The sequence below is a fragment of the Falco rusticolus genome, chromosome 1 (genome assembly GCF_015220075.1).
Source record: "Falco rusticolus isolate bFalRus1 chromosome 1, bFalRus1.pri, whole genome shotgun sequence".
NCBI classification, from domain to species: domain Eukaryota; kingdom Metazoa; phylum Chordata; class Aves; order Falconiformes; family Falconidae; genus Falco; species Falco rusticolus.
In genome coordinates, this window is record NC_051187.1 from 71,525,145 (window position 1) to 71,538,415 (window position 13,271).

General features: G+C 39.3%; 1 protein-coding gene across 1 annotated transcript in view; it reads right to left on the minus strand.

Annotated features, from left to right (window-relative positions):
• Positions 1-239: 239 nt before the first annotated feature.
• GRXCR1 (glutaredoxin and cysteine rich domain containing 1) overlaps positions 240-13,271 on the minus strand; it is a 41,258-nt gene continuing 28,226 nt past the window's right edge. The window contains exons 2-4 of the mRNA XM_037400910.1: positions 10,905-11,144; positions 2,715-2,780; positions 240-493 (exon numbers count right to left, since the gene is read on the minus strand). Coding sequence (XP_037256807.1) covers positions 314-493; positions 2,715-2,780; positions 10,905-11,144 — 486 coding nt within the window. The 3' untranslated portion in view covers positions 240-313. The remainder of the gene's footprint in view (positions 494-2,714; positions 2,781-10,904; positions 11,145-13,271) is intronic.

Sequence of the window (13,271 nt, forward strand, 5' to 3'; positions counted from 1 at the left end):
AAACACATCTGTTGCTGATGATCCCCCTATAGAAAAAGGGAAGACTTCACATGTAAAGGGCTGATAACACATATAATAAGTTTTTCAGACTACAAATCTCTCTATAAAGAAAGTTGAAAAACATATTTCAGAGTTCATTATATGGTCAGCCGCCTAGGTTTAAACAGCTCAAAATGATCAAACCAGCAGAAGTATACTACAAATGGATTTTTATTGACTGAACTGGATAAACAGATTAATTTAAAAAAAAAAAAACATATTACAAACTGGTGCAGTACCATAAAATTAGTTTTTACATGTGGAGATGCCATTCTCAGCCTGCACAGCTCCTGCAGCGCTGTAGCCCATTCTCATTGCAAGCAGTGCACTTGAGGGCTTTGAATGAGTCTGTAAAGCAGTTCCGAAACACAGACATCTTGCTCCCATGGCACGCTGAGCACGGCAGGAAACCAAAGCCACCACAAGAGCGGCACTCCTGAGGATGCTGGACTCTCTGCTCAAAGAAGAATGTGAGAAAGACAAAAGCATTACCTCATCAGCGAGCACAACCTCTAGGAAAACAAGTGCTCCAGGACAGCTGAGAATACACATTCTGATTCCCATCTTGAGCCATACCCACCGCCCCATCCCAAGGTATATCACCATGGAAGACCAGTACATCTGCCTTTTCCTTTGGTCAGATCCACACGTAATGGTCAGAGGCTCACTGCAGGCTCACATTATACCTTAGTAGCCTGTGTTTATACTTGCCAAAATAGATCGCTGAAGGATAGCCTGCATATGTTCCTCTGATGTAGTTTAGGTCTAGATCAATTTTAGGAGATATTGCAACTGATTGAATCTAAACTTAAGGCAGTTTATGTTGACATTATGTTTTCTATGCTGTATGTTAAGATACTATGACTTTTAGCATTTGCATGCTCAAGCTGAACATATTGTTCCTATTACAGTTAGAGCTGATCATATCAAAAAGCAATTCATAGCTTCTGACAAGTAGTGCTTGAGGAAATAAGTGGTGTATTCAAATTTATGGGTGTAGAATGCTGAGGCTCTAAGTGTAAAGAAGAAAGATCATCAATATTCAGCAGTTATACCTGGAGAAAACTGCTGCAAGCAGGGCTTGGGCTCCTTCAATTGTCCTAATTCCTGAGTAAAACAATAATTTTGCTCTGTTTTGTATTGGATTAAAGACAATGGAGAACACAAGAAGAGATTTCAAAGACATTTTTAGGTTTCAACTGCTAAAAATGTTGCTAGTTTGTTTAATGCTTGCCTTAAAGTTTTATATCAGAGAAGGGCAAGGTACACCATGTTGGGTACTTACCACTGCAGATACGTGGCTTTAACATTGCGCTGTTGAGTGAAGACTTTACCAAATTGTTTACAAAGGAAGAACAAAAATCCATACAATTTGTGCTAGTTTTAGCCTGAGGAATTATGTAGCACTAAAAAATTAGTCACAAGTTATTACCAAAGCATACTAAAATATGAACAGATAACGTAGTCCTTCTTGTAGCTTCATCGAGAAAACCATTAACAATAGCATTCATCTATTGACAGCTCAGATGAACATGGAAAAAAGGCACTTTTTCTTTTTGTTCTGTAGCTCATAAACTTGCCGTTCTTCTTCACTGGGCAAACAACTCTTACCACTATTAACTTCTCCAGGAACAATGTTTGGAAGTATATAATGTAACATTAGCATTCTTTTTATCTCAGGAGTGCCCACAACTTTCACAATTTATGGTGGTGGTTTACTTTATTGGAAGTTATTTCAAATAATCTCAAAATTGTAAGAAAATAATATTTTTAATCTTTACATTCATTATTGCTTGTTAGGCTTGTAATTAACTACCTTTCCAGGTAGTTAAGAGAACTAACCGAAAAAAAAAAAAAGAGCAAAACTGCTTTAGCTCAGTCCCTTGAACAATGGCCATTTCCTTCTTGAACAGATCACAGTTTGTGTAATCACTTTCTGCATCTTCAGCAATGAAAGACCTGACTTCCCCTTGCACTTGTAGCAAATACATTTTTGTGGAAAAACAAAACCAAAAGGCAGTGAAGCAGTGATTGCATTCAGTATGCAGTTATCAGTCGGCTGTAGTCTGGAATTATTTTTCATAGATGTACCTTCTATCCCACGATTAGGACACACGTTAGGCTAGGTAGTAACAATATAGGACCCCTCAAAACAGGATTTGGGGACAAGGAAAACTAAGAGCTGGAAAAAGGCATGATAACCTATAATTTCAAATTTGTGCAAATTGGTGTAATTAGAAACTTCCAGCATTTGCCCAGATTTTTTAGATGGCCAGTTTTAAGTCCAGCCAGACTGCAGATGTGCAGGTCCCCATGCATTCACTGCAGTGCACAGTGAAGTGGTGGAGCATCCACGAAAGAGGCCTGACTCCCCCATGGCATGGTTTAAATACCAAAGATGATGTTCAAAGGTAATGGGAAAGGGAAAATGGCGCTGTGGCAAAATCTAGAGAAAAGAGAGATGGACATTTTGGGCTGATGTTATTGCTATTCATGTTTTCTCAAACTTAATGGGCTGTGCTACTATGATATCATTCATTCAGAGAGAAAAACAAAAAAAGCATTTGGGATCATCAGTTTATAACAGAAGAAAAGGAACTGGTAAAAAAATAAAATTACTCAATTACAAATATTCAGTGTATGTTCCTTATATCTATTTGCAGAAATACAATTACCTCAATTTTGGTTAAGAGATCCTGCAGTTCCCCAGATTCATTCATTAGTAAAATTTTTTCAGCACCCTATTAGTAAGAAGAAGAAAAAGGTCAGACATTTAGCATGAAAAAACAGAGACGATTAGAAGATTTGGTCTTGAAAATTTTAACAGGCTGAGGACAAATTTGACTCACATTAAGTATTTTGTAAATAGGTCCACCTTAGGAAAGCTAGAATGAGAGGAGAATCTATTCAGAGTTCTGATAGTAGTGCCTGAAGTTCATTACCAGATGTTGTATCACACTGCCTTTTTGTAAAAGGTGATACAGCTTGGAAATTCTGATTGTGTTCCCTTTATTTCACAGGGTATGTTTCCTGACAGAATGAAAAATATGTCTAGTTACCATGTCAAAAATTACAATTATATAAATATATTACATATCAGAGAATGCAGAAAAATGAGAGAAGGAAATTGTACTTCAAATATTCTGGCAGTTGAGCATTGAATTAAGACATAATATGCCTAATATATAACACAAGGAGAAAAAGGGTAATGAAAATACTGTAACAACATTAAAGTCAGACACAACAATGAATAATAATAATTTAGTCTGACTACATTAGGCCTCGGAGGGGTTCTGTGATCTGAACCAAAGCAGTACTGAAGTGTTTTTTTCTTTTTTCCTCCTGAAAGTAAATGCTAAGAGATTATTGCAGGCAAAATTAAAGTGTCAAAGATGATCTAACACTTTTTTTCCCCCTTTTCTTCTAATTAGAGGGCTGATTTGAATGCTTATACTTCACTTATGTAACCAAACTCACTGAATACTAAATATTACCAAACACTTACAGACACTTTTAATCAGCAGATTGCTAGAAACCAACAAAAGGTGAGAACAGTGAGACACAGGGAGCTGCACAGCCCTTACCTGCTGCTAAGGGTGATAGGCCACATCTAGCCTGGATGCTAGGTTCATACCATCATGCTGCCCCGATTTGCTAGTGTCTGCATGCCCAGACTGTTAAAGTGCAACTTCGGGTTTGCTTCCAGCATGTGTTGGGAGGTGAACTGGGATGCTGGCATAGGGCTGAAGAGCAGTGGGGTGATGGCACACAGCTGAAGAGCAATGGGGTGATGGCACACAGCTGAGGAGCAGTGGGATGCTGACACACAGCTGAGGAGCAGTGGGGTGATGGCACACAGCTGAGGAGCAGTGGGATGCTGACACACAACTGAGGAGCAGTGGGGTGATGGCACACAGCTGAGGAGCAGTGGGATGCTGACACACAACTGAGGAGCAGTTGGGTGATGGCACACAGCTTGGATGTACCATCACTTTGAGCTGTCCACAGCCAGCTGAAGGGGCTCTTAGCCCCAGCTCCCCACCAGCCCTGCTCACCCTGTTACTGGAAGGTACAGTAAAGGCTGCTGGGGAGCACAGGAAACGTGTATAGGTCAACTAATATACGTGTTGGTGTCCAACGATTCACAGTGCCTTGCTGGGGAGTAAAGAGGCTAAAGCCAACTAAGGGCCACCAAAACATTGCAAAGGATTTTGTATGACACCCTACTTAAGGTTAGTTTCCCTCTAGTAAGTCTTTTTGCTCTGGCTTTGTACAAAACAAGAGGCACTTTTGACTCTGTTTGATGATTTTTGTTTCAGTTAAAAAGCATAGTATTAATATTTTAGTGAATGTGAGTGCCACTTTTTCAGTGAACGTTACTCTTACAAGTGCTACACTTCCAAAGAGATTTTTATTAAAAAAGAATTATCTACAAGGTGATTAGTTGTGGTTAATTAGTCACAAAAGACGACAGGGAACTCAGATCAGCTAGCTTTACTTGTGCTGACTCTTCTGCTGAAATCTGCTATAGATCACAGGCACACAGTGCACCAGTTTTGACATATGCATTAGGCTCTCTGTGTCCCCAGCAGAGCAGCTTTTAGCCGTCTGTTAGCCCCTTTCGTGCTTCCCCTCTAATCTTTCTCTGCTTTCACACAGAACAGGCAATAGGAGTGACTGGCACAACAAGGAGAGGGTTTGCCAAGGTGGCCCACAGAGCATTAGCTCTGGGCCTGAATGCACCACAGCGGCTTCAGACAAAGCTTGCGCTGCCCATCTGATGCAGAGACGTTAAGCTGCAGCTTTATTGATGTAATTGCGGCACTGCGAATTCCCTAAGCTAGGCAAGCCCTGATTTGTCTCCCATTAAGAAAAAGGATCTTTTCTCTGTGGCAACAGTTGGCAAAAGTATCCCTGTGACTTCTGCTTCATGTTACAGTGATGCTGTATGATAACACTGACTGGCTTTTGTGATAGTATAATTAAAAGTCCAACAGGTTTCCCATTATAGATTCATATTTTGAAGGATTTATATTTTGGATGACATTTAGTCAGCCAGCTGTGTTTCTTTCAAAGTGGAAAGCCTCATTACTATGATTCTAAAATTAAAAACTAAACATCCAAATGGCTATCAACATTTTAAAGTGCTTCAGCACGTCTTTTCTCATTAACAGCTGCCTCGGGTGAAATTTGAATAAAAGATACTTTGCAGAGGTTAACCTTCCCCTTGAATCTGTGAACCTTAACACACAGAGTCTATAATTAATAGAGTAATTAAAGCAGCTGTTAATAAGTCAAATAGCTGCTTTCCAACCAGAAAGTTATGTCTCTTTTCTTCCTAGGTCGTGCTCAGTCCACAATTACCCACAAAGGGATGCAAAACTTTAAAGATTCTGCCCCTCTAAGACTCACACAAGGAACATGATTGACAGTGCCCACAACATTTAGAGAAGCAGTGGGGAGAAGTAAGTTTTCAGTTTTGTTAACCAGTTACATTTCAAAGCACTAGCCTGTGAATCCTTTATCTACTAACTTCAGTAGCTCTTTACCATGGTGAAGGAACCCAGGGACTGCAGTCAGGTCTTTGCCCTTCTTTCAGCAAGGAAATGCCATGGACTTTGCTAAATCACTCAGTGTTGTAGTCTGAGTCCAACTTGGTTAGCCTCACACAAGGCACCAATTGTTACAGCAAAAACAAACTAGTAGACTGCAACAAAACTTTTACCATCAGCCAGATTCTACTGTCCATGCTGTTTCCCCTTCCTCCAGAGCTCAGACCACACTACTCCTCCTCCACCCAACCACCTCTCCCCCCCATCCTCAGGGCTATTTAACCCCTTAGCAGGAACGAGCTACACCTGCACATCATCCATGTCAATCAACCCACTGCCTTTGCGGCAAGGCCACAGCTGCATGTTATCAGTGCTAATCAGCCCACTGCCTTCATTCCTCTACAGACAAGTTTCCTAGATAATTTTTATTCCTCAACATAATTTCCCAATTTTCTCTTGAGAATGTCCAGAAATTAACATTGTATTTGAGGTATTGTTCCACTGATTGCAGAACTAGGACAAATCCAAGGTCCACTAAGTTTCTACTGCCCCGGGTGCCTGGTCACTAAACCCATCTGTTGCTCACCTGTCTTGGATGTAACCCATTACCATTTTCACCATTCACCATGGCATGTAACCCATTTCACCGTTTCACCATTTTCACCTTCATCGAGAAACGCACACAGATATTGCTTTGCACCCAGCTGTACTCGAATACCTGCTAATTTTGGGAAGCAGCTTCTCTTCCACATCCCTCCTTACAGAGAGAGTAAAACCACCACGGCACTGCAACGTCTCTCTTGCGGACATGCTTGCTGTGCAGGTAAATTACATCCCTTATTTCCTTAAAAACAAGCTTTTGCTAAGTATACAGATGAGACCTCCTGCTAAGGCAGCAGAATGCGATCACATGCCTTGCCATTCCTGGACCTGCCATGCTTTTTCACTGTGCCTTACCAAAGAGAGGGGCTGTATATACCCCTGTCTTTGCCCAAAGCTCACATGCTTTTCAGCCTACAACACTACACCTCTCACAAGGAGGTGCCCCTTAGCAGAAGACACGCACGGGGTACATTAAATGCCTGGAAATCTGCCCATAAACAGAAAAGTGACACTGCGGTATAGCAGCAGCACCAGAAGTGTTGCTTTTGATATGCAAAGAACTGAAAGATTGATGTGTAAAAAGCTATCATATTAATTGAACCCTGCTCTTCCTGAAATGTTAAACTGCAAAATGGAGGAAACAGGTGGGAAAATGCTAGGTGACTTGATGCAATAATTACATCATAGTTTTACTGCTACAGAGCCATTCATATCCACTCCATCAAGTGAATGCCAGGAGAGTGTGTTCAACAAAACACGGAGGCAATTGAGAGCTACTAATCATAGATGGCCACTGGGAAGCAGCAAAAAGGAAACCATTAATTCTTGTGTAACAACAAATATGTTAAGCTGTTTTCTAAACGTGTTACAGAAATATCCTCATCATTCTTGGCAAATAATCATAGCCAATGAGTAAAATAAAATAATTTTACTGTAACCCTCATGCTGTTGAGAATTCATTACAGCTGGGAAAACTAAATAGAAAACAGTTTCTTCAGGAAAAAAATATTAAATTCACATTTTTGAAAAAGATTCAAGTAGGTTTGTATGGCAAGTGAACACTGGAATGAAATCACATATTTAAAGTGAAAAATAAAATAAAGCTATTTTAAAACTATTATGCAGTGAGCTAACATGTTTACTAAGGTTGACTCTATTTGCCTTTTTTTATGTGTATCCCTTTTCCAGCAAAGTAGGTCTTTACATTAACATTAACATAAACCTCTAACAATCCTGAGTGCCTTTGTAAAAAAGTAAAAGAATGCTCCAGGTTTTTTTTTCTGTGTGGCTTTCTGGGTTTTGGAAGTCATTTTTTATCCTGCTTTGGTGTCCCAGCAGATGGCATAATTCCATTTCAGATGGAGACAGCCTCAGGTGAAGAGGAGGGATTATATCAGCTGGTAAAGAGCGTGCTGCAGAAAGAACCTGCAATTTCCTGACAGACTGATATTTAGACAGTGTGTGTCAAGAAATGAAATGATTCAATCCTGAAAAAATGAGAAGATTAAAAAACCTGCTGTAGTGCAGCACACAGGACTTTGCTTGACAGGGGCTAAATATGATTTTTCTATTGCTTCTGCCCAAGTCGCGGATTTGTTTCATTCCTCCTGTGCAGGCAATGATAAATTCTGCAGCGCTGTGAAGATTTATCCACACAGCCTGCAGTGCTCTAACAACCTTGTCCATGCTTCTGAATGGCTTGGATACCATATACTCTACCAGAAGCACATATGCTGTGTTCTGCTGGCTTTGTTACATTTATCTCATGAAAAATAATCTTTTCCCCTTTCAAAACTGTGCATATTTTAATTAGGGGCTGTTGATGTTTCCTCCTTATGACTCATGGAAAGGTGCATGGCTCAATATAGATTCTCCTTTGTATTGCTACATGCAATCTCCTTCAGGGAGGGATTTGTCGGGAAATAAATATTTATTTTTTTTTAAAGAGAGACAGGAAAAGAGAGAGAAAAAAATATTGCATGATTAATTTACTGACACACCAGGCTTCTGGATTTCTGTGTTGCATTTGCATATCAGAAGATAATTATCATAAAAGGCATTATAGAAATGTTCAGTTACCAACGAGACCAAAATCTGTAATTAGTTCTCAATTGCATTTTAATGAAACAGAAGCCCAGCACAGGTTCCAGCCAACTTACTGTCTGGAGTCACCGATGCATTGTCTTCTTAAGGTGCCACATCCACCAGGCAATAACATAGCTAGGGGGTGAATACTTCATCGCCAGACCTTCTCAATATGCGAAGTGCCCCCCTCCTTATTTCTGTTGTTAAATGAATGAATGCCAACCTCTCTTGTGAAGCCATATTAAGATAGAGAAATAAAAACTGCCATAAAAATGAGGGGGTTTGCCACATTTACCAAACAGAGTGTGTGGACAGAGGTCCCCTGCCACTCTGAGTGACAGGTCCACCCTGGGGCTCTGCTCTCCCATCACTCGGTGCTCCCGCTGGCAGAGTTAGCTCTGCTCACACTGAACTTGGTTTTCCCACCCTGGTCCATCTCAACTAAAGCACATTAGAGAGCGACGCTGCGGCAAGCAGAGTGCTACCCACTATGACGATAATTAGTGGAGAGCAGCGGAGGACAGAAACCCCACCTGTGAGCAAAGGTGAGGGGCACCCACACGGGGAGAGCAAAGGGCTCCCTCCACTCTGGCTGGCCATGATGCTCCCTGCAAGCAGAGTAGGCATCTCCGGGACTGCTCCCTGCCTGAAAAGCAGATTCTCCACAAATAATATCGCTCTTACGTGTAATAACTTTAATCCTCTCCTGAAGCTAAAGTCTGTTCCATTTAACCACAGTGTGCTTTATCAGTTTAATCAAAAAATAGAAAAAGAAGAAAGAAAACACCTCCCAAGTCTGAATTTTTCTGATTTTTAGTAGATTAATATTTTTTGCTTTCTTGTGTTAAACAATGTGAATGCAGTTACCATGCTGTAATAAATGTCTGTAGACCAGAACACCAAATTCTTTACCTACAGAGGAAGTAAAATCTGCTGACTACTTGCCAGCAGCTAGCTAGACAGCTTGATTTGTCTCTCCCACAGACAGCTAGACCCCTAATTGACTTGCTTTCTTTTCTATACCTCTCCAAAGTATCTCATACAATACTTAAATAATTTTAATGAGATCATATTGCTTGTTACACTGTTGCTTCGCTGTCAAAAGACAAGCTTCCCATGATCTTCTAAAAAAAAAAAAAAAAAGCAAAAAAAAAAGCCTCAGTGAATTAATGGGCCGTCCATCATACCAAAATGACTGTAACCAGGCTTCACCTACAGCTGAGCAAATAATTTATTCAATCCATTTCAGCATTTTAACTGAATTCTTTTTGACAAATTGATCACACATGAACTGAGACTTTATTGGGGTCTGTCATAACTCACTACTTTTATTTTTAACATGATCATTAGGTGAGCAAATCTCAGTCTGAATCCTGTTGAATTTTAAGCTGCTTTGGACAAAGTACTTCTGCTCCTGGCTGGCTGGAGAACTCACCAACTCAGGTTTTTGATAAAAGCATCCTCTACTATGAAGTAAAAATCAGTATCTGCACACAGGCGACTTTGCAGTGGCTGTAGTGGTCTGGCGAGCCCTGCGCCAGCAAATGCCTTTGTTATAGTGCTCAGGGAAACCTGTCTCATGCAGAGCGCGCAGAGAGCTAGGAGGAGGATGGGGAGAAGGGGAAGAAAGGGAATTTGAGTGTTTATACAGGCCCAATATCAATTATGTCTGACTGTTGATTACATTTCATTTCATTACTTAAATCTTTCATGAAAATGAAAGTGATAAGCTACACAAACACAATAACCCCACTGTGTTTAAATATAGTTTGCCTTCACAAATCACAGTCTCGCTGTTGGTGCTAATTGCTAGTTCTTTACCACTCCAGACAAATAACTTCTCTGAGCATTCAAGCTGTTTTCTGTGTGCCACTTTCCAGAATCTTTTTTCTTTTAAACTCTGATCTTTTCAATTTCTGGAAAATATCTTTTGAAAGTACAGGCTTGGCTTAATGAAAAGGTGATTTTAAGTACCAGAAGGCTTTTAGACCCTGAGTACCAATTTGGATTATAGTTTTCCATTTGGAGTTTATGTCTTGCAACAGGGCAGAGTTGGGCTGTTTTTCTCTCTTTTTTACTGGTAGACTTTTCTAAAAGTATATATTAACCAATTCTCTACCTAAAAAAATGTTCAGTGGATTACAGATCCTGATACAGACTACATTATATAAAATTCAATGCATGTTTAAGGCCTGACACCCCAAGCTGTTAGTGTCATATTCAAAACAGATATTACTAAATGACAGGTTTATGCTATGTGTGTTCATCTTCCTGGGTCAGTCATACATACAAGTTCCCATGAGGAAAAAAAATCCATTTCTTTAGATTTTCATGGTTTCAGCTGCAAAGATAAGGTATTTCTTAAGAAACACTGGATAGCTTAGATTGTATTACTGCATATTATTCCCCTCCTGATAGCCTCTCCCTGGTTACCTTTTGCATCTTCAGATTAAATCTATCAGTGTGGATCTGTGCAGTACATACCACAAAGGGATCTCTGTCTTTGATTATTCCCATTGTTCCAGCACTACAAGCAATTTCCTAAAAACCCTACTTCTCATTCATCAAGGTTTTCATCTGTTCTTCCAGATTGCAGCGTAAAACATAGGCTTGTGCTTTACTTACCCCAAGGTAATGGCCATCGATAAACACAACAGGGAGTGAGGGAACTTCACAGACCCTCCTGCATCTTTCATCTAGTTCTTTTCCATAATCACTGTTCAGAGCAATGTTTTTTTCTTCAAATTTAACTCTGTGATTTTGAAAAATCTTTCTAACCAGTTCGCATCTTTCAAAAGTGGTTCTCACCACGCGAAGGCTGGTAGTATAAATTACTATGCGGCCAAACTCTGGCACTGTTGATACCTGGAAAGAAAAAATAGTTCCAATTACATTACGTAAGGTGTTAATAGTTCTCAAGTATTGAGTAATTTCATTAAAAATATTATTTAAGCAAAAAAAATGCATCTTGAAAACACAATCCGTCATCCTACTTTTTCCAAGACGGGAGCCTAAGCTAAGCTTCATCACATCCATGAGTCAACATTAACTTAGAACACTAGGTCTCTCCACACTGAACTAGATTACGACTGCAGAGTAGACAGCTATATCTCTAATTTTTAGTGTGGATCCACATCAAACCATTCTAATATCCAACCAACAATAAAAAAGTATGTTTTGCGAGTATTCAGTGTTAAATTCAAGGCTCGCTGCAGGTAGGAGAGGCAGTTCCCTTGGCTGTAAAAACTTTCATACCACAATTGAGATTTGACTTTTTACCCTACTTCTTCATATGTAAAATTTTGTGCCACGTCTTTCCTTTCTGGGATGAAAACAATTGGGGAGTGTAAATACTACAGCGATTTGTTTTCCCAGGAAGGAATGGAACATTTTTTAAAAGCCTGAAAATTATTGCTTTAAACAAAGATATTATGTTCAGATAAATAGCTAAAATCCTAGCTTTTTTAAAAGATGGTAAGACATTTCCAAGCTCTTCAAATTATCCATTATATTCAGCAAATTATATTTAATGATTCCAGAATTATCCCAGGAGTAAAAAGGCAAGTTGGAAAATAAAAAGGAAGGATACCTGTAATGCACTGTAGCAATCTATGGAAAAATAACCTTGATGTATGAATAGGTAATTTTTGAACTATGTCATGCGATAACTGTAAAGACACAGTTGTAAAATTGGGCAGATGTCACCGCAGATCTTGCCACATAACAAAGTGATATTTGTCTTACTATGTAAATGCAAACAAAACAAAAATTCATTGCAAAAAGCATATTCTGCTTAGGTGTTTACAAGGTTCAACATACAGTGAAGAGTCCTCAGAAAAACCACTTCATTTCACATATCACTTCTAGATCGCTTTAAGTGTAATTGCAAACATATGTAATGTAATGGATTTACATATCCCATTGTAGGAAGGAAGCACGTTGTAGTAGGTCAGTACTTATTTCTCTTTGAATGGATGTCAGAAATACAATTTTAGGAACAAATGCTATAAAAAGTGATCTACTTTTCTCCAGCCTGTTTTCTAGTTTGGAAATCTGATATACTGCTACTGCAGCATTGACTTTTCTCCAGCATATTGTTCACACATTCCAAGTGAGAGGATTAGCTCGTCCTCTACTTAAAAGACAAGTACATACTTTACATAAACACTGCCAAATATTTTAGTAACCACACATGGGTTGCTGGAAGGAAGAGCAGTTCATCCTTTTCGGAAGTAACCAAAAGGAGTTCTTAAAATATTCCTTAAAAAGATCATTTCCCATACTCGCTTTTTCCTCCTCTTTCGAGTGAAAATACATTTTGAAGTGCAAAACTATTCAATAGGATGGAAATTCTTGTTCCCTCACAGTTCTGATCTCTAATGCTGCTTGTTCCCAGACACCAGAGGCTGGCAGCATAGATACCAACAGTCATTATCTAGTGAAGCATCAGGACTGTGGTGTCCCTACAGCATACAAATAAGCAGCTGAAGAGACGGAAAAATGGAAAGTTGTAAAGTGATCTGGAAAGATATCAAGTGGAAAGTGTGCATGCAGAGTCACTTTTATGTTTATTCCTTTATTTTTTCCTAATGTGGCAGTGAAGAAATACCCTTGTTTGCCCTGCAAATAAGTATCAAGGGCATTGACTAAATAATTATTTAGGGAAATTTTAGTAAACACCTTGTTTTCCATGCTACAAACACAGAATTTGTCCTTGGCAGGACTTTATCATACCAGAAAAATCCCTCCTGTCACCTGCCTGGAACCACACTGGTGGTTAAAAATAGGAGTCAAGACAGTTAGAGAGATTTACAGGGTTTTCCTTAATGAGAATCTATGCTAATTCTTATTTTGCTACCTAATTCAATGGCTACAACCTGCAATATTTAGTTACTAGTATATGCTTTTTAAGTAAATCAACAGAATAATGTTTGAATATTGTGTTTTTCCTTCCTAGGTTGGAATTGTGGCAAAAAAAGTAGTAAATGACAA